The following is a 24,816-nucleotide window of genomic DNA, read 5'->3' on the forward strand; positions in this document are numbered from 1 at the left end:
TTGGTGCTTCCGTTTGTATTCTGGCCTTGACATCTCACTGGGACCAGTGGATTACTGTGCTAGAAGTATAACGATGCAAACACAAAGTCCCCCTGCCAAAGGATTTGCAAACTCATCACAAAGATGGCCAAGCAGGTACAGACCAGTAACAACCATCTAGCCTCAAGGGCAGATCTTCTGAATTACAGTGCAAATTCTTCCAGTTTCTGTGAAATGCCCCCTCCAGACACTTGTTCCATTTCCCTCTCTTCTGCAAAGATACCAGTCATTAATGCTGTTCATGGTGAAAACAAAGACTCTCATCCGGCTCCTTTTTGAGCTGATCCTGCAGAATAGGCTTTCTCTCATGAAACATGATTGCCCTATTCTATGTGTTTGTTCGGGGAAATGGCATCTTTCCTGGATTTCAGGTATATTCTGTTATTCCATCATATGATCCTATTGTGAACACCTATTTTTAGCGTTATCATGGAAAACATCCTGTGGGAAAGCTGAGCATCTGATTTGGATGCTGCTAAGATATAAGCCTGGTGATTATTCTTGACATAAATGAAGTCAATCCCTAACACCCTGGTACATAAAACACTACTTTGTGACACACAGTTTTAAATCCTCAGACTGTATTTAAGTGACACAACCAAGAAATTCAAGTAACTTTCAAAAGAGTGTTTTATAGCCCTGCAAAAAAATAGCCAGCTCCATGAAGTGGCAGATATGATGCAGGTGGAATTGAGGCAAGTTCTGGACCATGGCGACTGGCACATGACAGATTCAGTGTCTTAAGTCAAATTATTTAATGCTCCAGATACAGTTTTTGAAAACATATCCACACCTTCCAACAACCTACAGGGTCTGGAAGAGCCCCAGGAATGGGAAAAGTGACCCTATATCTGTTCCAGTCCCACAACACATACGGGAACAGCAGCGTTTGTTCTGTTGTCAGAGATTTTCAAACAGATTAAGTAACTCTTTCATTAGTAAGTCATCTTTCAATATTTAGGCTGAAATTTCATATCCTTGCTGCACACACACTCATTCTGTGCTAATTTCCAGCCAAGCATTCAGCAGAGTGTGCACCGAACCATGCCTTTTCTTGGTATTTCAGCTATAAATGGCTGCTTCTAAAGGCCTGTTCTGTAGGCATTACACACAGGAGTTTGCCCATGGTAGTAAATATTTTACAAGTCTTGAAACAGAAAACTAACACTCCTAATGTTGTGCGTTCCTGTCATTCAAGCATAGCATGCCTTGAAAAATGACATTTTGCAAGATATTATTCCAGACTGTGGACTGTAAGCCCTGGAGTTATTAATGAGGATGTGAGTGATTTTTGCTCCAATAACTTGTAATCACCACGCAATTTCTGAAATGCACCCTTAGAAGTGCGTACAATGCTGTATTCCCCACAACAGCCTGCATCTGTTGCAGCTTTATCATGCTTTTGTTTTCAGCAGGGGCAAGGTCAGCATTTCTTCTTTCTGCAGTGGAGCTCATTATCTGTTATTTCACAGTTGACATATAACAGCGCTACTTCTGGGAAACAGGTTACTCTGAGAGCCTTCAAAATTTCATTCCATGAAACAACAACAAAAAAAAATTCACCAGAGCTACAGGCCAGTTTTGCTGGCTTTGCTACCAACCCCTTCCTAGCTCAGCCGCAGCAGCCACTTTCCTCTCCTTGTCCTTTCTGCTGGTTTTATTGCATTATTTTAACATCACAAACCAGAGAAAAAAAAAATCCCTGTATTTTCAGTCTGCTCCTGCAGAGCACCGTTTTTCCTGAAGAACCTCAACATTGTTCATCCCAGCCTAAATGTGCAGGGACTTTCACACACACTTTACCTATGGAATCAGCAAGGCAGAACCCTAACTGATGACTTATCCACCTACAGCTTGGGACGCAGCTACCAAAATACTCTTCCTAAGGCTGTTCTCAGCACTAAACAGACAATGAATTTAAGGCAAATGCCATCCAAGACATTTCAGTCCAAACAGTGAAGTCTGGTGAAGGTGGGAGATACCTGAAACTAGCCCTGGTAAGACCACGTGGACCACAGGCAGCACCACCAGCACAGGGACCACAGTCATCCTTGCCAAAGGAAATTGCAAATGAGACAAGTTGAAGTCCAGAGGGTTTGTACTGACTTGAGAGAGAAGGTCTCAGGACTTGGCTTTGCTTGCTGTGACCTAAACTGGTTTTAGCTTCTCCCAGCTGTTATTGTCATATATTGTCATATTGCCAGCCAGGTCACTACTGCATTAACCTGTTTAAGCCTGGCCTTAATTTAGAGTCAGGGCAAGCAGTTGTTCTGGGCAGATCGATCTATCTCTAGAACAAAAACACAGTAGAGTGCAAATGTGGTCTCAGGCTCTGAACACCCACTGTAACAGGAGTGCAATCCTGCGAATCGGATAAAGACAGCTTCAAAGACAAGAAGGAACAGAAAGACTGAATAACTGGGAATCAATGCAGAAAAATATTAGGGAAACAAGCTGTGTTGGGAAAACATTTTTAAAATGTTAGTGTTATTGTAATTGGATTAATAATAGCTGTTTGATGAATTTTGATTAGGTTATTAACAATAAATTCTGAGCGCCACATAAAAGGTGTGCTCCATCTTTGCCCATAACAAGATTTTGAGCTTAGTAACTGTTGTCCCGTACAGGAGGAATCACCTCCATCTGCCCATGAGCCAGAGCCCTAAGCCTTCCCCAGACGCCAAACTCCTGTCCCTTCTGTCCCAGGGGAGAGAGGAGGGATTGAAAAACACCTAGACAAGTGCCCTCTCTTTTGGGGAATCCAAAGATTCCAATCTGTGTCTTCAAGGAGCTGCCCCCAGCTATCAGACAACAGTTGTGGCTTTTTTCACATCACTGAATAGACAAGGGGCAGAAGGCACCGACCCCCTGGCGAGCAGTCACCCACAGTGGTCAGCGGCCACAGCCATTGCCAGCCCCCTCACCATGTCCAAGGAGACAAGTCTCTCCTTTTATCCCAGCAGAGAAGAGGGGTTTTTGATTCACCACCCAGTAGAACGTCTTGGACACCAGGCTGGTTTTCTCCTCCCTGATAGGAGGCAGCAGGAGTGCAAGAGGAGGGAAGTAGATGAGGAAGTGGAGAGAGAGTGGGCTCTGGTATTATCTTGCTGTGGTGATATCGAGAAAAAGGTCTTCAATATTCTTAAATAAAAAGAAAATTACATCCCACACCAATCTGTATCTCCTCAGTGCTTTCTAAAGCGAGACTACAGCCCCAGATCCCCCACAGCCGGGGGCGTAGCTGGCACCTGGGGATGCATTCCCCTGGTCCTGTGCCCAACCTCCTTCTTCCACAACATGCATGCCCTGAAGAAGCAGGGACTTCAAAAAATGCGATCTCTAATTCACACCATTTTCACTGCTTTCTAATACACAGTTCTCTTACAGCACGGGAGGGAAGTGCTGCCAATTTCAGGTTACTAATTTGCAGAGCCTAATTGTAGATTTGTTGACTGCACATGATATTGAATTTGTCTTTCTTATTGTGACAGCAACCATTAACAGTGATGCTGCAGAGGCTACGAGGAACAGTCCTTAATATAGCAGCAATTAATGACACCGCTATGTTAATCATGGTCAGCCCCCCCCCAGCCCCCTTCAGTGCAAATCAGCAAAGGGAAGTGGCTGTTTGCAGCATTCACAACATGCGCAAGGGGGGCCTTTGGGTCCCTCATGGTTCCAGCAAGATAGCCATGGCTTGCGCATTAAATCAGTTCATTATGTATTTTTGATGCCATCTTTTGGCTCGTTAGCACATGAGCCTGTTTAAAACTAAATGCATCATTAAGGCTGCACAGCTAACGTACTTTAGAACCTCATTAAATGGAAAGATTATTACAAAACTGGCCTGGCCTGACTGAACATGTGCACCAAATTTATTCCCACTCTCAGTAAATATTTAGTATTATACATATTCGTTACATTGTTAGATATGCTATTAGAACAAAGGATTTTCTTTTAAAAATTATCTTGAAACCGAAGCCATACTTATTAAGAGAGAGAGAGAGAGAGAGAGAACGTTTTGGCCTGTTACAAACAAGTGGGAGGAAGAACCAGAACAGAAAATATTCATTACCAGCCTCACAATATTTACAGTGGGAATCCTATACCATAAATGCCTAAAATTAAGTGAGGTTAATCCTACCTCCAAAATTAAACCTGTTAAGTCCAGAAAAACCTGATATAATGAGAATCTCAGTATTTTCAGTAGGAAAACAAAGAGATTTCTTCCCAAATTTTTGGAGAAAAAACTTGCACTTTTAAGTGTTCCCAAAATACCAAGAAAACAAAAGAGTGAAGAAAAAATTCCTCAGTGTTTGTAATTCAAGGAAAATTTCTTGATTTTGTGATGAGCCCAGCAATTTCTGCAACCTTGCATATGAAATGCTATTTGTCTTAAATTACAAAAATAATCATTATTTGTTATTAATAATGGTATTGTTATTATTTATACTTGCTCACAGTGTAAACTCCCAGCTACTGACCTTAAGCTCTTCCAAGTCAGGCCTCTCCATGTTGACCACCGCCGCGAGCAGCTGGTCCTCCAAGCCATCTTGTGTGACGGTGAAGTTGATGAGGGTGCACTGTGCCTGAAGCTCGGGTTGGAAGTGGGGGTTTGCCAGCTTTGTGTGGAGAATAAGACGGAAAGCAGGGTTGAAGTCACACTCCTTGTCCCCGATCTTAATGTACCTGACATTAGAGCAAAAGAAGCATGAGTGCACATCTCCTCCGGGACATTTCACCCAAAGACCAATGGTGGTATCGGTCAATGGCATCTACCAGCATGGGACATTGCACTCTTCAGGTAGAAATCACTATTAAAGCAAAAAGTATTTAAAATTAGACACACCTGAATCACTTCTTATTTAGGATAAAAACCCCAGACAGTTGCCCTGAATTTTGGATCCTATTTGAGAAGGCTCACAGTTTCCAGCAGCAGGATGGCCAGTTCAACCATGAACCTTCCTTGCTTTTTACAGAGGCTGTATTGTACCTAAAGTTGGAATTATGTGGAGGAAAAACCTCTCAGCACTGAGATTTTAATTAGCCAGATCAGGTTAACTCCGTGGTCACACTGAGCTTGAGCAGCGAAGGCAGATTAGGAGAGTGGCTGGTTGCCACTCCTGGGAGGCAACATCACTCGGAAACCCCCAGCCTTCTCCTATTCCACATTTCTGACATCAAGTCTAAAATTCACAGCGACCCCCAGAATCAACATGCTCTGAACCCAAATTTAACAAAGCCCATGGGAACCAGAGGAAAAGAGAAACTGGAAAGGATTTCAGGGATGCAGCTGGACTCTTATGTCAGTGGCATTATCATGGGAATTTGAACATGCTTTCCAGTCAAACATGAGTTCTCTAGGTGTCCTTTTGGCCATCTTGATTGCTTTTATAGCTGTGAAGCTGAGGCAGAGAGACATCACACAGTACACACAGCTCACATCAGCAGGCAGAGATAGTGCTTAGAACCCGGACTTCAAAAAATCTTGCTCTGGGACTACCAGCCTCTGTCTGTGGGGTCTGGGCTCATGTCCTGGAAAAAGTGAAACCTACAGACTTTTTATTTGATTTATGACTTATTTTCCCTTTCTTAGATAACACATGATTTCACAGGGACTTTTGAGAGCAGAGATGTACAGTCCCCAAAGGGGATGAGTGAGTTTTTCACTGCAGGGGGGCTCAGGAGTCCCACCACCTCTGCTGTACCCCCTATCTCCACTTTCAAACGTTTCAATCCCCTTTACTGGGACTGCCATTCCCTCTGAAATCATCCTTCCCCTCCATCCTGCAGCTGAACCCACAACCAGCCACCCTTCTCATGATGTTTTCCTCTTGCAAACTTTCTGGACAGCTTGCCTTTCACAGCACTTTACATCATCCTAGGATATTTTAGGCAAGTAAGGAAATGATCCTTAAGGAACTTAAGGACAGTGAAAGACAGAGCTGAACTGGCTTTTTGTTATTTACTGCACAAAGCCAAGAGCAGGACCGTACCGTGAGGCACTGCGGCAAGCACTGGGGTCAGCCCACACCGGGCTCCTGCAAGTGGCAAAGCTGCTGGTGGCAGAGACTTTTAAAAGCCCAACTGACGGGCGTCTCTCTAAAGGCAGACAACTCCGCTTTGCAAAAGCCAGTGAAACAACATCAAAAGAGTCCCTGAACCAAGTTCAGCACCGAGCACGAGATTTTATTTGTTGCCATTATTTGAGCACACACTAAAAATGTGCTTATTTTATTCTACGTACAGAAAGAAGGAAGAAGTGAACTCCCTTGCTGCCCTTCTCGCTGACCTCCTCTCGGCTGGAGGGGGACCAGCAGCTGCCATGAAGAACTTGACCTCATTAAGAAACACATATTCTTAATCCTTAAACCTGTTGCTGTATTCCTAAGCAGTGTGCAGTGTTTGCTAAAAGTCAAGATTACTTTTTCTTCACAACAGCAATAGCTATTTTGGTTATAATTCAGTGTCAGGACAGTTAGACACCAAGGTCACTATACAAACAGGGAATTATAGGGCTCTCTTTTACATGAGGTTTGAACGATGCTGTCTAACAAAATGAAAAATCTAGATTTATTTCAAAGCCATCCTATGACTGAATTACCTGCAATTTCCTGATTTAAAATGCCCTCACTTCTGAAGGCAGAATGTTAGTGCTGCTGTATATGAACACCCAGGATTTGAGGTTGGGAACAGAAAGCACAACAGCACAAAGAACCCATTCCCACATGCCATTAAACCTCCCGAAGCTCACCTCCCTTTCTTGATTGTTTCTCGCCCCAGTAATGGCCCCAGAACTGGATCCACGGATTCCTCCAGGTTTTCAATCAAAACCAGTTCTCCTGCAGCCAGGGCTCGTTCCATCGTGTCCAGATACCTGTGGGAAATGGCATTGGTACCCACGGCAGCAAGGCTGGATGTGATGCTTTCCAGCAAGGAGGATGGGAGGGGGGCAGAGGGGAGCTCCACACTGATGGCAGCTACACACACGTGCCAGCAGTTGCAAGGGAGAAAGAGGGGTGAGATAGAGCAGAAAGTGGCACTGGCAACGTCTTGGCTTCCCAACAAAGAGAAGCAGGTCTCAGACCTCCCAAGGGCAAGCAATAATAACTCTGTCTTCTTTCCCAAGAAAAGAACATGGGCATCAGTGAACAAAGATGAGACAGCTTGGAGTTATTTTTAACAAATACTTTGTTTCCTCCAGAACCCACTGATGCCATTAATCTTGGTTAAAAGCAAGGATGTATTTAAAAGCCAGGCAGACAAGGTGTTTAGGGCCATGGTTTAGTGGTGGGATGGCAGGGTTAGGGTAACGGTTGGGCTTGATGAGATTAAAGGTCTCTTCCAACCTAAATGATTCTATGAAGAGCAGGTTTCAGCTTCATTTTGCCCAGGGTTTAGGGTCACATTTAGGACAGCTTCTTTCCTCATGAGGGAATTGGACCCTTTTGCCCAGTGCCTAACTGTGAAAGGAGGATGCTCTGCATTGCAGTGCTTTGTATTGAGAAGATCAGGGTCAAGTGCTTGTGCTCTCTCCTTGGACGCTGCTCTGCACTTCACACAGCTTCTCTGCAAAGGGGAGAGAAGGGCCCTGGGCAGGTGGTGAGGATGCTCCAGGTGCTGTTACACTATCACTGTTGCACTGAATCACTCCAGCTAACTCTCCTGGCTAAAATTTAGGTTCCTCGTCTAAGCTTGGGACCTCAAGAGGTGATAGATCCAAGACAAGAAGTTCAGAGTGACCTTTAGGCCCGACTTTTAAAGGAATATGTAGACACAATGCAATCCCCATCCTTGATCAGCAGACCCCATTTTTCTGAGTCCAGGAATATTTTATACAAAGAAACAGTCAGAGAGAATGACAGCAGCTGACCCCAAAGCTGCTCAAGTGGCCTTTTCCTGAAGGAGAGAGGGATGTGGGGTTAAACCTCTTAAAGCAGTTGAAAGCAAAGCAGCACCATTTCCCTTATTTACTGTAATGGGGCAGTGAGTTATGGTTTTAGCCAATGACCCTGAGACATCACAGCAACAGGCTAAATGCCCCTCTTAGTGGGGATGCCAGCCTGGTGTGTGGCCAGGGAGGGAGGGGAAAAGAGAAGCTGTGTTTGCACAGTGGGCTGTAATGACAGCACATGAATGCAACAGGGTCTATTCCTCTTGTTCCATCCTGGAGGTTTGTATTTATGTGCTTCCTCTGGGATCCTTACTTTTCCACAGACCCCTTTGAATAACAGCAGTGCATGGTGACCAGGCTGACCAAGAAACAGAAATTTGCTCTAATGAAAAATAAGCTGTATTTTCATCCCACACGAGATCAAATCTAATAAATTCTTGTTATTTTCTGTCAGGAAAGCAGAGGAGGCACCAGCAAAACAGCTTGGGCAACCCAAAGAAATTTCCAAATATACATGAATTTGTAAGCACCAAGCTTGGGTCACTCTTGCCTGTTGCCAATGTTTTGCTCTGTATTAAAAAAAAAAAATCTCAGTGCTCATATCCAAGCAGGGATTTGACTCTGGGTCTGCTCCATCCCAGCTGGGACTCCTCCCTAGTGGGTAGAAATAGGTGCAAACTGACATAGCAGAAGACTGGTCTGTATGCCGACCAAAGGTAAGAGACAGGAGTGGAAAAGACTTCCCATAAAAGATTTAGCCAGATCAATGCAGAGATGCTGCAATGGGAACATCCAGCTGGTGCAAGTGTAGGTTCAGTTACCCAGTTGGTCTTCAGGGCATTGTGACCCTCATGGCAGCTTCACCCTCTGTGCCCAGGCCCTCTGTCTTCTTCTAAGATGTTGGAAGCCCTACTCATCCTCCTGGGTGAAACTGAGTCAGGACAAAACACAGAAGACTAGTCCAATGGAGGATGCCATAGTAACTCAGCCTCCAGCACATAGCACGCTCCATTCCCAGTTTCAGAAGTGTTTCTATGGTAACTGAGCCAAGCACTAAACAGACTCTCTATTTAATGAGAAATCTCTATCATTTTAGTAATAAATAAGCAGCTAATGAACAAACACTTTTGGGGGTTTTCCTCAATGTAATTGGCTCACATGGTTGCAGTTAAATATACGCTGTTCATCATATATGACAGGCAGACAACCATTAACAGGTATGACTATGTGATAAAGCTGATGTTTACCCCTTCTGCCCAATTCGGATCACTCTGAGGTCTTCGCCATACTTTGTTTTGATCCATTTGATGCCCTGCAGCTGGGGATCCACCATGAGGGGCCAGCGCTCACAGTTGGTGAGGATGGTGGCATTTTCAGTGGACATCCGATCAGCTGGCAGGCCTTCGTTCTGCCAAGTCGCTACATCAGCCTCATCTGTCAGCATGGTCAGAGGATCAAGGGATGAAGTTACAGGGATTGGCACCTGGGAGGAAAGGAGAAATGCTTCCTAGTGTGTCAGTTAAAAGCAGCAAGCGTAACTTGCAACATATTCCAAAGATGAGTAAGGAAAATATTTCAAGAAAAGTTAGAATAATTAAAAACTGGTAAATCATATTTATCAGTGGCTTCCTATTCTATGGGATAGTTTTGATCTAGTATTGTTTCCCAATCCTGTTGTAAATGAACATAACTTATGCAAGCAACCCAAATATTTTTGCCTGAAGACCACTAAGCACCTGGAAGGACCACAGCCCAGACAAGTGGGCTCAGATCTCACTCTGCCCTGTAAAGCTCTCCGAGACAGCTTGGAAGAACGTAATTAACACCCTGGTAAGCCTGCTGTTGGGTTGCAAAACAGCATTAGCAGTTCCAGAAACAATTCTCTGACACGGGAAGCCATTTCTGGGTGTGCCAGTCCGAAAATTATCTGTGCCATACCTAAGCAGAATTTTTGCCTGAGGACCACTAAGCACCTGGAAGGACCACAGCCCAGACAAGTGGGCTCAGATCTCACTCTGCCCTGTAAAGCTCTCCGAGACAGCTTGGAAGAACGTAATTAACACCCTGGTAAGCCTGCTGTTGGGTTGCAAAACAGCATTAGCAGTTCCAGAAACAATTCTCTGACACGGGAAGCCATTTCTGGGTGTGCCAGTCCGAAAATTATCTGTGCCATACCTAAGCAGAATGAGCCTTAAATTTTCCATTAGAAATACAGGCATTTCGTTAAAATTTCTAAGCACAGGGTCAGGTAACTTTTGGGACAATACTGTTTTTCCTAACTAAATTTTTGGCTTAGTATTAAGAAATGCAGAATGAAGTTTTCCTCTCTCAACCTAAGAAACTTGGTGATTTCCTCAGCTTTTTGATGTGGGCATCACTGTACATTTGCGACCTCATTTAAAAGCTTCTTGGCATTTCAGCAGGGTTTATACTGTACTGATGTGCAAAAGCTCAGTCCTGCAGGAGACCAAGCACTTACATTTACTCATGTATGAGAGGACCTGTTAAAAATTAGTGAAATATTAAACAAGTTTGAAACACGACGGTCTCCATCTGCTCCAAACAGCAAGACATGGGTAGAAACAGCTGAGAGGCATGGCCAGCATGAACAGAGCTTGTGTCCAGCATGAAGAACCATCTGGAGTTTTTCCAAGCCTACAAGAGAGCTGGCAGTGAGCTCTGCCTGCTCCAAGCAATTCCTTCTCCATACTACCTCCCTCCTTCTAGGCCATCCCTGACACCTGGTTAAAACTGCACAGCAATGGTGCTGGGCTCCATGTCTGGGTTGCTGGATCAGGGATTTTCCTCTCTACATGTAGGAATCAGGTCACTTGCATGGAGCAAGGACACCACAATGTCTTCCCCAAAGAGGAGTAAATCAAGCGTGGCTATGTCCTGCTCCTCAGTCCAACTTGGTGGGGTCACAGGGATGCCTCTCATTTAGGGGATCCCCTCACTTGGGGGATCCCCTGCAGACATCAGAATGTATAGCCATGTTAGTTCCAGTAACAACGGCTTTCCAGAGAAATCAGGGCTTACTTTTAGCTGGTGCAAATATGGCTTCCAGATTCCATCCAGAAGGTCTTGACGGTATTTCTTGGTGAAGTAGCCCAGGTAAGAGATGAAGGCCGTAACCAGCAAGACATCTCCACACAAGGTGCTCTGTTGCTGTTTGAAGTCCTTCATGGCTTCAGCCCATCTCACGTTCTCAGAGGCGAGTCCCCCAACCTGTGATTTCCCAAGTCAAATTGATCATTACAGTGGTTCTTTAAGCAATACCTCAAGATCTGGCCATGTCCATACCTTGTTCCTGATATCAACTGTCATTTGCTAAAGCTTAAAACCTGGGGATGGGAAATATTCAACGGTTACTTTTCTAACCCTTCTGCCCCATTCAGTGAAAGACTGGTCCTGCAGTCAAATCTCAGCTGTCTGCTCCACAACTCCTCTAAAATCATCAAGGGAGGATCCATCACTTCCCCAAAAAAATTAAGATATCTGCATAAGGATTTCTGAGGCAGCCCATCAGCTGTTAATTGCCTTAATGACACAGATTCACACCTCGTTACACCCTATTCACACAAAGCACTCCTTTCCAACAGCCACAACCTGCAGCTATTTCATGAAGTTTATTACTACCCCAGGTAGATGGGATTTTGATTTTGATCACAATCCCCTTGGAGCTACACTTTCCTTTTCCTGAAGGGTCTGTCTAGAAAACACTTCCTCGTGGATATTTTTTGCGAGCATCCAATACACAAACAGTCCACCTGGGAGCTTACCAGCTTTGAAGAGGGTACAGCACCTCCTTGTAAAATAAGATATAGAATCATAGAATCATTTGGGTTGGAAAAGACCTTTAAGATCAAGCTCAACCGTTACTCTAACCCTGCCATCCCACCACTAAACCAAGTCCCGTATCTCTACATGCATGGACAATTTCTTTGACCATTGGTACTTTTGGGGGTACCATTGGCCCTTCATTCGTGAAGTTGTGTGATACATACACCCTTTTTTTTTTTTTTTTTAAGAGAAAATTTTAGCTCTATTAACTGAGAAACAAAGCTTGGAAATATGAATGGGATGCACCCTTCAGGTTCACAAGCCAGAAAAACCCCAAACGGTTTTAAGCTGGCTTCATGGACTTGAGACTGAGAATGCCAAACCTCATGGCCAAGTTCACAATCACTCTCCTGTTGTCATGGTGTTCTCAAAACATCCACATAATGTACACATCCCTCTACTCACAGGCCTCTGTTAACAGGGCCAACCAGCACTTTCTATTTTTCTTCTTCAGTAGACAGTGCACATGAGTTTAGGATTAATTTTCATATTTCTCATTTTTATTAAAAATTCCTCTATATCCTTCTCTTTTGCATACATTCCCAAATAACGGGTGCTGCAAATGTGACTAATACAACATGCCTCCTTCTTCCAGGTCACCTAAACATGAAACAGGACCATCTCTAACACAAATCTCTACGATAAGCCTTATGAACACCTTGGATAACTCATTCCCCTAAACTGGGTTATTTTGTCATCTTAAACTGATATGCAGAACACAGGTCCTCAGGATGGGAAGGCAGCACCTTTATATCCTCACTGAATGCCACCGTCACACATTCCAACTTGACCAAAGTCCTATTTCTAGCAGAATCTTGCTACCTTCTGAGGCTTAGGAGTCACCTTCAGATTTCCAACACAAATTTACTCCTGGCCAGTTTATGCCATCGGTTCTCATGCAGACGCTGTCCTCCAGCTCAAACAGCTCTCCTTTCATCCTTGTCTACCTCCTAATGCCTTTATAAACAGCCAATGTTTTCTAGGGAATGTGCTCTGCTTGGCAAAGCAAAAGTCCTCCTCTGAAATACATAACACAGGAACAGCTCTACCAGGCCAGACCCAAGGTCCACTTCCTTCGGCACCTTGTCAGCTGAGAGCAGCCCTTGGCAGATGACTTGGGAAGACTACGCAAATGAGCACCTGGTAATAGCTCCTGACGTCATCTCCCAGGCTCCCACAACTGGAGGTTTAAGGACCTTCTGCAACAGAGCTTATATCTTTGTGCTTAATAACCACTGATGATTTTTTCCTTCATGACTAAGCCTAAGCTGCCATGGATACCAACCAACCTATTGGCATCTACAGCATTCTGTGGCCAAGAGATACATGGTTTAACTATTCTTTCAGTAAAAAAAGTACATCCTTTAATGTGCTGCCTGACCTTTTCAATTGCTAAAACCTGTCTGCACAGTGGAAAAACACTGAATAATGCCTGTGTCACCTTCTTCACACCACTCACGATTTCAAGCCCTTGATACCCCCTCTGCTGCCTCCTTTTGAGGCTGAAGAGCTTTAGCCTATTCAATAGTTTCTCACACAGAAGCAGCCTTTTGATTGTCCTGGCAATCTTTATCTTTACTGAATGATGTAATCTTTATTATCCCATTTCATTTTATTGTTACCTTTTCTGCACCATTTTCCATTCTACAACATCCTTTGAGGTATAGCAGAAGGGGCGGAGGTACAGCTGCACACTCAAGATTTATTTAGAATGTATTTATATAGCAAGATTGTGATTTTTTTCTCTGGTTTGTTCTCTTTTCTTTTCCTAATAAAACCTAACATTCAATTTTGGCTTGGGTTTTCGGTTCATTGAGGGTTTTTTTGCCTCTGGGAGCACAGAGCTCACATACTCACAGAACTCTTAACTCCATTTCATTCCTGAATAATAACTAGCTCACCCTCTCTTACAGGGCATGTAAAGTAAAAAGTAATTTTTCCAATACACATTACTTTACATTTATCTACCTGGCATTTCCTACCTCCATCACTTGGTATCATTTTTACAATTCTTTATAGACAGGCTCCATCATTGCTCATTATTTGTATCACTGAGACACTGTGCGACCTGCTTACACACCAGCTCATCCAGATGGTTTATGATTATTCTGATGAACAGAAGAACTAACAGACACCTGCAATGCTACCTCTGATGGCCTTTCTGCCTCGACAAACCTGTGCTCCTTTGAAGCAGTGAAACCTGCCTTCTGGGCAGTCTGACTCCTTCCAGGAGAAGAAAGAGAGGTTGCATATTTTTCTTTGCCCCGTTCAACCTCAGAGCTGTCCCTAAACCTGTTTCAGCTGAGTTACTCTTTCATGAACATGAACCACCATCCTACTCACAAAGCTGCAGAGATCTCCCCAGTGCCTTTGGCTGATCTCAGCATGTGTTAATATTCCCTTCTCCTTTTTAAAAAAACTTCTCTTGATATGATTAGGACCACAACTGCCTCTCTTAGGGCTACACAATGTGTAGGACAAAGCCTGAACAAATAGATTCGAGTGGTCCTCGCTGGTTGCCAGCAATGTGCTCCTAGTTTAGAGACAAACAATCTGTTATGAATCCATAATTACACTTGTATTACTGAATTTCATCCCATTCCTGTGTTTCCCATATCCAGACCATGCAGTTAGTTCAACTACGGTCATGCTTCCTCTTTATCTATGGGAATTCCCATTTTTATGTTCTCAGTCTTATACGTCTGTCTTATCATGTATACCCTCATTCTTTGAAGTGGAACATATGAAGGATGGAAAATATCAGGGATCGGGCAGCATGGGATACACCTGTCCTGTTCCTCCTCTGTTCTGAACACTTGCTGGAGTTCAGCTGAAGCTGGACAGACCCTGGTCTCAGCCCGCATATCTGTTTTTATGTAATCCTACTTGTTGAAAAAGAAGCAAAGTACTATTTTTAAGTTATCAAATTTTTTTAAGGATCATACCTAAATTATCCTTAATCTCAACATCAGTAGCAGTGCATAGTAGTCCACTTCCTCCATCTTCCCTTTGTAGCTTTTAGAGATGAAGCATCTACAGGTCTTCCTTGAGGTCAGTTCTCATACTGCTCCCATAGCCCCCAAGACCAAGAAGTCTTTAGTGATCTGATTTTCCTAATACTTGTAGGCTCTCTACATACTCCTAATTAATTTCTTGAGGTGACTGGTTTTTTATCCACTTTCGTCCTGAAGGTCTTTTCTTCTTTGCTCGGGTCACACAGTACTGCCAGTTTTAATGTCTTAAAGAAATCCCAGGTGTCTTCCACCTCAGATCCTAGAAGTCACTGGAATTATTTTTATTTAGCAAGTAATAAATTAAAAGCCATCTCATCTGCTTACCTTTATCTCTTTGATAATGACGGGTAGTGAACAATCATTCTCTATTCACCTTCTACATACTATTCATGATTGTATAGGTTTCTGTCACTTCTATCCCTGCACAGACTCTTTTTCTAAAATGAAGAGTCCTAATCTGTTTCCTCTCTTCACATGTGGAAGCTGTTGTATGCGTCTTTGTACCTTTTCTAGGTCACCTACAGCCTCCTGAGATGGGGTAACCCGACTGTTCAGTGTGCAGGGTGTAGGCACAGTGTAGATCTGGAATGACGCAATGGTTGTTTAACTTCTGCTTCCTGATTTTTTCCTACCCATTCGTAATATTCATTCTGCCTTTTTTCCTCCAGTAGAGTACCATGCTGCTGTTCCTGAGAACTCTCTGCAACAACTCCAAGAGCTCTTCTGTGAGTGATAATAGTGCAATTAGGACCTATCAATGTAAATGCATGATTACAGTTCGTTTTGCCTGCATGCATTATTGTGGATTTGTCATCACTAAATTTCATCTGCCACATTAGCACATATCCACTCACAAATACCACCCATCAGTCATCCTCCTTTTTCTGGTGCACAGATCCCTAGACATTCCCTGGTCCCTGTCCCTTGGATCCAGGAGCATCTTCCCTAGGCCATCTAAAGTTCATGAGATGCCAAACTAAAAGTAAAGCACTGTAACAGTTCAGATTGCCTTCATCCCCCTGTTTTGATTTTCAGTCCAAACAACTTTGATTTTCAATCCAAGCAACACTGTGTTTAGTTCAGTGTATTCTTCATACAACCTCAAATATGTTTATTTCAAAGTCTAGGAATATATTTCTGCCCACGGTCACACAGGTGACACATCTTGGATGTCAAATAAATTGCAGTTCAGTAAGGGCTGTCAGGATCTATTCCTAGATCAAAGCCAGAGATGACACAGGAGACAGTGTGCATTGCACAACAGTAAGTTGGGATGCAAGTAGTTCCTTGCATACGCTGCAGAAGTGATCCATTTTTGATAGCAGTAGTAGCAAGCTGTGCTTTCGAACCAGGCCTTTACAAACAGCCAGTGGAACTGGTGCTGACAGTACTCGTTCTTGTCTGCATTTAGAGTTGCCTGTTCAGTGCTCCTTGGCTATGACCTCGCAGCAGCCACTCTGTCCTGCAACTAGCTAAGGCAGCCAGTGCTTTGCGGAATCCAAAGGAGTCTCAATTCAAGTTGTTTCCAAGCCATAGGGTGGGAAGGAGATGTAACCAACACGTAGTGTCCCCATTTCTCTGCCATTTCTCTCTATCTTATGGCAAGCATGGTAAGTTTTCACCTCTAAATAAAACCTCAAAGTGAACAGATTCTCTATTAAACCACCATACAACTGCTGCGGGTTGTATCCCAGCTGCAGGCAGAGACAGCTGATTTCCCAGGGACCGAGTGCCTCTCTCCTCATCTCCCAACAATTTGCATTGAACAGTCATACTTTCCACTAGCAGGAATAACCCTGGCCTTGCCCAGACTTTTACATCACCCTGGATCCTAATCATATTATTCTTCCACTGTTTTCCATATGATCCACAGTAAGCAGAAACCCCTGGTAATCATAGAATCATAGAATGTTTTGGGTTGGAAGGGACCACTAGAGGTCATCTAGTCCAACCCCCTTGCAGGGAGCAGGGACACCGCTAACTAGATCAGGTTGCTCAGAGCCCCGTCCAACCTGGTCTTGAAAGTTTCCAGGGATGGGGCCTCCAGTACCTCTCTGGGCAACCCCTTCCAGTGTTCCACCACACTCACTGGAAAGAATTTCTTCCTTATATCCAGTCTAAACCTACCCTGGTTTAGTTTAAAGTCATTACCCCTTGTCCTGTCACAGCTGGCCCCAGAGCAGAGTAGAGGGGCAGAATCACCTCCCTCAACCTGCTGGCCATGCTTTTCCTGATGCAACCCAAGATACGGTTGGCCTTCCGGGCTGCCAGCGCACCTTGCTGGCTCATGTCCTGCTTTTCATCCACCAGCACCCCCAAGTCCCTCTCAGCAGGGCTGCTCTCCATCCTTTCTTCCCCCAGACTGTATTGATACTGGGGGTTACCCCGACCCAGGTGCAGAACCTTGCACTTGGCCTTGTTGAACCTGATGAGGTTCACACAGGCCCACCTCTCCAGCCTGTCCAGGTCTCTCTGGATGACATCCCGTCCCTCTAGCATATCAACCGCACCACTCAGCTTGGTGTCATCTGCAAACTGGCTGAGAGCGCACTTGAAAACCCAGCTCTGAAAATCCAGGCTAAAGCAATTTGCTGAAGGTCACCTAAGAAGGTTTGAGAGTATGAAACAGAGAACTGAGCACAACTCTCCATGTCCAAAGGAAAAAGTTTAACCATTTGGCTTTTTATTCTTATTACTGCATGCTATATTGGGATAGGCACAAGTAGATACTTTACACACAGATTACAGCCCAACACAGCCATGAGCTGGTAAAAGAAGCAGGGAAACCTGCATCCATCTTCTAGAAGTGCCTTTGTGTTCTGACTTAACTGCCACCAGCCCCACCAGTAGAAGCAGCTTCAACAAGGCAGACTGACACCAACTTCCATCCCTTAATATGTGCAGACCGAGCAGGATGCTCTCCAGGAGATACAGGTACAGACTCTTGGAAAAGGCCAATGTTACGTTGTGTTGCTGGAACATGTCCATAGAAGGGCAACAAAGCTGGGGAGGGGTCTGGAGCCCAAGGCTGATGGGGAACAGCTGGGAGAGCTGGGGGTGTTCAGCCTGGAGAAGAGGAGGCTGAAGGGAGACCTCATCGCTCCGTACAACTGCCTGACAGGAAGGGGGAGCTGGGGGGGTCAGGCTCTGCTCCCAGGGAATGGGTGATGGGATGAGGGGAAATGGCCTCAAGTTGTGTCAGGGGCGGTTTATGTTTGACATTAGGAAAAATGCCTTCCCCAGACGGGCTGTCAAGCACTGGAAAGGGCTGCCCAGGGAAGGGGTTAAGTCCCCATCCCTGGGGGTATTTAAAAGCTGGGCAGATGAGGTGCTTAGAGACAGGGTTTAGTGGTGGGATGGCAGGGTTACAGTAACAGTTGGGCTTGATGATCTTAAAGGTCTTTTCCACCCTAAACGATTCTATGATACTATGAAAAGAAAGTGCATTGAACACACCACCTCCACTGCTCCCGGGGGAAGTGAAGCACAGCACTTTCTTTCAGTGCTGCTACCAAAATCAGGCTGTGCGGCCATGTGTTTCAGTGAGTTTCCCAGGTCTTGGGCAGGAGCCATGTGCCAAGTTGCACACCCATCTCACACCCAAACCGGGGCAAGGCAGGCACTTTACATGCCAAGAGCTGCAGCAGAAGCAGTATGGGAGTGTGCTGCCTAAATCTGTGCCCAGAGATGTCTGTACCTCTACTTGTATCCTCTTTGCAGGTCTACCAAGTCAGATGTTTTAAAAGCATCAAAAAATTGGGGCACTCACAGAATCCCAGAATGGCAGGGGTTGGAAGGGTCCTCCAGAGATCACCCAGTTCAACCCCCCTGCTCAAGCAGGCTCACCCAGAGCAGGGGACACAGGACATCGTCTAGGCAGGATTTGAATACCTCCAGAGAATGGGACTCCACAACCTCCCCGGGCAGCCTGTTCCAGGGCTCTGTCACCTTCACAGTAACAAAGTTCTTCCTCACATTCAACTGGAACCTCTTCTGCTTCAGTTTGTGCCCATTGTCCCTTGTCCTGCCGCTGAGAACCACTGAGAAGAGTCTGGCTCCGTCCTCATGACATCTACCCTTAAGATATTTGTAAGTATTTATGAGATCCTCTCTCAACCTTCTCTTCTCCAGGCACTCTCTCTAGGAGTTCCTCATCCTTCTTGAACTGGGGAGCCCAGAGCCCAGAACTGGACGCAGTTCATTCTCCACTGCAGTTCATTCATCTCTCCACTGAGATGATGCCAACGCTGCCTTCACGTACCGGAGGGTGAGCTCAAGTCAGCAGATCCTGATGATAGAACCAGCTCCAACCCCACTGCCTACCAGGGCAGAGCTCAAGCACAAGGTGGCCTCCTGTAGCCCAGTTTCCTTGCCTGGAGGAAGAACTGGCTTGTTCGGAGCTAATGGCCAGTGTAGAAGCCAAAATGCAAAGCATTAAGGGCAACTGCAGCATCAGCTGTGAGCTAGGGCTCCAGCTAACGGGACAGTGTGAGCAGAAGCCACTGCCTCCCTCGGTTTCTTATCTGTGAAGCAGTGACAAGGGTGCTGCCCCCACCGAGGACTGGGTGACTGCATATTTTGAAGATAAAACATACTGCAGTGCATACCAATGGGCTGAGAGCAGGGACATCCACTGTTTTTTTAGAGCTTTTCACTATTAACTTTTTGTCATTCCCAAACCTGCAAAGCTACTGGTATATTCCGTATTTGTTTTTACGATACAATTTTTGAGTCATATAGTTTTGGCCCATCAGTACCTGATCATGCATTTAAGTAACAAAAAGGAGATGAGAGCTGTGAAGAGAGTATATCCAGTCTCTTTAAATATGAGCAGTGCCTACCCTGATGTATGAAAACAGCCAATGCAAATTCATTTTCATTACTGAAACTTGCTGTAGTGCAGAAAATATGTTCCAAAAAAATTAGAGGATGTAATGTACTGTGCATGCATGGTTCGCATCTCCGCAGCACCTGATACCTCCCATTCATGCCATTAGAGTTGCATCTGCTGACACTCACCAGTCGATTTGCAAGAGCGATGGTACACGCTGTAGCTTCAGCTTCTTGCTGACATTTGAGTTTGTCTGAAGTGGCCTTCTCAAACTTGGCTGTGAGCTTTCCCAGGTTCTCATTGAGGCGCTGCACATAAAAAAAAAAAAAAACAAAAAAAAGGAGAAAGTAAGAGCACAGTTTTAAGGAAAACCCTCCTCCAGAGATGATTCACCCTGAGGGCAGAGCTGGCCAAGCTCCACCACAACTCACACTGCCCAGGCTGGTGCCCCGGGTGCAGCCCCTGCATGGTGCTGTGGCATCAGGAGCCATCGCAGAGCAGCCACATGCCGTGCTATTTTACAGGCTTGTAATGCACATTCTCAGCACAGGGCAGAGGCAAAGAACCCACAAAACCAGTTTATCTGGGACTCTGCCCTGGTGTGAATTTAAACTGGGAAAGGGGCTCCTTATGGCCAAGTACCAACAACCAGTTCTATGGCTCAGCAATGAGCAGGGCAGCTAAGAAAACAGAATTTTGTGTTTCCTGATGCTGCAGCCCCCTTGATCTCAGTCTTGAGAGCCCCCTTGCTGTTCTGCTGATTCACCAAGCTGTGCTCAAATCCCCGAGGGGCTCCTTGAACAGCTGGAGGTGTGCCTGAACCATCTCCAAGCCATACGTCCTGCACCCTGGAATATGACAAATAAGACAATAAAGTTGTTCTGCTCCTAAAGCTGCCTGAGCATCTGCTATGGGACACTCCTGCAAAGGAGCCCAAGCAGCACTGGGTGAGACCATCTCATCTGCATTTGGGCTGCAAAAGGCTTTGGAAGGGGCAGAAAGGGCCCAAACCACCTGGAAAAAAGGGAAAGGAGCCCTTTGCTTGGACAGAGCCGTTCACATTCTGGTCTAAAATCAGCAGCTTCCACAAACACTTGGAGCATTTCACTTCTGATAAGAGAAGTAGAAGTAATAATTGATTTTTATCTGCACTGATGCAAACTGCTTAAGGCTAAACTGCTTGTAAATCACTTTAACACTGTTTAAGCTCCACACTAGAAACAAACCTGAAAATGAAAAAGGATTATATTAGGGATATCTGCAGCTCTCCAGGATACTGGAAAACACAAAGCAGACTCTCCTTGACCTGCCTTGGAATTAATAACACAAAAAGGTTTTGTCTGCATGCATACGAATGTGTGTGCATACATGCACTCGTAGCTAGAACATCCCATTAAGCAAGCACAATCTGATCAATGAGCATCTGTGAGCTATGAAGAACAGATTGTACCTGCAGCATCCCAGCAGACACACCCTGCAATAACACACAAATACATCTGTGTGCTACTGTGAATGTATGTCTTGCTTCTACGCCTACCCTCCCCAGCTTCACAGCAACCTTCTTCCCCAGGCAGACAAAGGTATTTCAGTATTTCTGACAATCAGAACAGTCTAATTTATTGCTAAAAATGGGTATGTGACAGCTCGGGGCCCAGCTGTGAGCAGCTATGAATCAACCTCACATCAGGGAAGTTATCCAAGGTATCCCAGCTTGATAAGCAAGACTATACCTCCACATCCACCCCCATGCCGAGCAGCGTATCATTACCCACCTGCAGAGGGGAAAACTCACCTAAACCAGTTGGTTTTGCAAGCGCATGCCAGTGGAGTACCACTAATCCCCCTAAAGATTGCCATTTTCTTTAACAAAATCCCACTTCATAAAAAAAAAAAAAATGAAAGAAAGAAACTCTCGGGCATTAAAAGCTTTGGAAACGAGCAGCATAAAGGGATGAAACAAGTTCCCCAGCACCATATTTCACATCTGAGATGGGAGAATTAGAGACTAAAGACCTCTAAATCCATCCCTGCTTCAGGTGCTGTGTCCGCCCTCCTTTCATCTGCAACAGCAAGGGGCTACCGGAGAACTCAGGAGACTATATTTTTTTTTATACATTTTTAGTTTAAAATGTAGTGAGCATTTTAAGAATAATAAGCCCTAGGAAGCATCAAAAGAATTATGTATTTTCCAACATGAATATCTGCTGGTGGAAGAGATGAGTATGCGCACAAGCTCAGCTGGAGGGACTGGGCTGCCCCTCTCCAGGTGCGTATCTCAAAGTCACTTATTTAAATACAAATCTGTCAGCCCAGCTGACAACATACCCTGGTTATTAACAGGGTTTTTGCATGAGCTGTGGTATCAGTAGGAAAGCACTCACAAAGAGGGATTCCAGATTCACAGCACCTTAATAAAAGGCAGATTTTGGAGCATGAGCTGCTTGCATCAGAAAGGACTTGGAGAACAGTGAGTGATGGGACCCATCTGAGGGCCAGCTGGTGGCGTCCCCGTGGGCTGGTTTCCACACTTTACTATTAACTGGTATTGGCCGGGGAGGGAGGGAGAGAGAAGAGCAGTATGCATTTTAACGTAGCGATAGTTTTCCAAAGGAAACGGAGAACGGCTTAGAAGCTGCTCTCTGTAGAAATGTACTTTTAATCACACAGTAATTTCTTCTATTCCATAATATTATTTTTTTTTAAGTAGCAAAAATCTAATAACGATGATGCACAAGATATGCCAACAGGGAGCTGTGCTGTGACAAATTATTAGACTCCTCTTAGAGCAGTCATCATCCTGCAAAACATGTCCATCGCCAGGGACCAAGCGCAGGGAACCAGCCCAGCCCAGTGCCATGCTCCCAGCGCTCTGAATCAGCCTCTGGTTCCTCTTCCCTGGCACTGTGTCGCACACTGGGAACATACAGATTTGAGATAATGAGTTTTCTGATGACCCATGAGTAGAGGTAAATTACATTTTAAAAATTAGGTAGTAATAATAGGAATTAATAATTAGCTTTCCTCTTAAGGTGTAAACAAGGCTGGAGAGGAACAGATGAAATGTAGAAAGCAGCAGTAAAAGGGATAGAAAAGACTTCAGTCTCCTGAATCTTTGGATTCCCACCCTGCCCTTACAAATACAGGAGTGCAGAGAAGCAGCTTTCTCCAAAGCGGAGGATTTCTCCCCAGGCAGTGACTGGCGTGATGGGTCCCACCAAAGGGCAAGAACTTACACCAATTTTGGCCTTGATGCTGGCCAGCTTGTCCTGGGCAGCCGCCAGCTCCACATTGGCTTTGCTCAGAGCCTGCCGCTTTGGCTCCACGTCACAGTACACCTCGTGGAAGCGCATGATGTTTACCACCCAGGAGCAGAGGCCAGCTGCGGCATAGGACTTGGTGGTCACAAATTCGGGTTTAAACTTGGGATCTTGCAAATAAGGCTGAAGGGCTTTGAGGCAGTTCTCGTGGATGTTCTCCTTGTCAAACTTGATCAAGGAGTCCAGGAAGCCATCCACCCTGGCCATGGAGGCTTTTGCTGCTTTCCAGCTCCTGTCCTTAGGAATCTTTCCTCCCGGGGCCATCAGCACCATCACGGCCGCAGTGACATTGCTGACAGCTGAAGGTGGTGACCCAAAGGACCTCAGCTCTGTCAGATTCTTCTGAAAAAGGGAAAACAAGGTTGTTAGACAAAAACAAATGGGCTTTCTTTTTACTTTGCCACTAATAGAGTCAGGCTCCCAGGCTATCAATCTGATAAAGTGGGTTTCTCTTGGCCCGAACATCACTGCCTTTAAATCACCTGTGTGCATGTTTACAGCACATGTGCTCAGTTCCCTGCCTCCAACTCCTTATATCCCACCGGGGACCAGCACAGAATGTGGTTCCTCCCCAGACTCCCCTTCCCCTGCTGCCAGCCCTCCTGCCTGGTAGAGCAGGAGCTTTTCTGCCCTCTCAGAAGATGAGGATAAGGAAAAAGGAAACCTTTCCACATAACAACCTCTATAAATAACCCCAGCCCCTCTAAAGCTGCCTTTTCGAGCTTCCCTTCATGCTCAGCTACTCCCTGTGCCAGACACCCATGCATTAAGATCTTATTGAATTATTTTTGTGCACCCATATTTCCCAGGGGCTCATCATCCAGCCCAAATTTAGACATTTCAACCAAGCACCATCAGCAGGAGAGCAGTCATCAGGGTGAACAGACTGATTTCTGGGGACACCCTTTTCCCAGGGGGAGTTCCCACCTCCTCCACTATCAACACAGCTGGGTTTAGTGAGTCCCTAATAACAAGTGGGATGAATCTTAACCCAAGCAAAAGAAGCTGATTTGTGGAGAAAGCGCCCATTTCCTAACACACTCGTAACTGTGCCAACAGTGCAATGCCGAGGGTCTGATCTGCTGACACCTAAATCCTCTCTCCACACACGAGAGTTGGCTTTTGCATAGGAAGAACCAGGGCAGGTAAATCAGCTGCTCTCAGGTGGCACTGCTGCCAAAACAAGCATAAGGGCTGTTTCAACACCAATTTAAGAAAAATCTATGAACTGCTGTTAGTTCCAGATTCTATCAGTTTTGAATAGTTTTTAACCTATGTTCTCTGACATTCTACTTCTACCAGCTTCTGTCTATGGAAGCAAGGTGGGGTAGTCTGGTACTTTTGTGCATCCATTTTTGGATAAATGTATCTGCTACAAATCTATTCCTAAATCATAGAAACATAGAATGTTTTGGGTTGGAAGGGACCCCTAGAGGTCATCTAGTCCAACCCCCTTGCAGGGAGCAGGGACACCGCTAACTAGATCAGGTTGCTCAGAGCCCCGTCCAACCTGGTCTTGAAAGTTTCCAGGGATGGGGCCTCCAGTACCTCTCTGGGCAACCCCTTCCAGTGTTTCACCACACTCACTGGAAAGAATTTCTTCCTTATATCCAGTCTAAACCTACCCTGGTTTAGTTTAAAGTCATTACCCCTTGTCCTGTCACAGCTGGCCCTACTAAAAAGATTTTCCCCATCTTTCCTAGAGGCCCCCTTTAAGCACTGAAAGGTCACAATCAGGTCTCCCCGCAGCCTTCTCTTCTCCAGGCTGAACAAGCCCAACTCCCTCAGCCTGTCCTCATAGCAGAGGGGCTCCAGCCCTCGGATCATTTTAGTAGCCCTCCTCTGGACCTGCTCCAACTGTTCCATGTCCTTCTTGTG

General features: G+C 45.2%; 1 protein-coding gene across 1 annotated transcript in view; it reads right to left on the bottom strand.

Annotated features, from left to right (window-relative positions):
• The window catches only part of DNAH9 (dynein axonemal heavy chain 9), a 201,691-nt gene that overhangs the window by 83,271 nt on the left and 93,604 nt on the right, over nt 1–24,816 (bottom strand). The window contains 6 exon segments of the mRNA XM_035902634.1: nt 4,524–4,728; nt 6,794–6,916; nt 9,181–9,416; nt 10,973–11,161; nt 19,810–19,929; nt 22,855–23,280. Coding sequence (XP_035758527.1) covers nt 4,524–4,728; nt 6,794–6,916; nt 9,181–9,416; nt 10,973–11,161; nt 19,810–19,929; nt 22,855–23,280 — 1,299 coding nt within the window.

This window comes from Egretta garzetta, unplaced genomic scaffold (assembly GCF_000687185.1).
Source record: "Egretta garzetta isolate BGI_Z169 unplaced genomic scaffold, ASM68718v1 scaffold589, whole genome shotgun sequence".
Taxonomy (NCBI): Eukaryota; Metazoa; Chordata; class Aves; order Pelecaniformes; family Ardeidae; genus Egretta; species Egretta garzetta.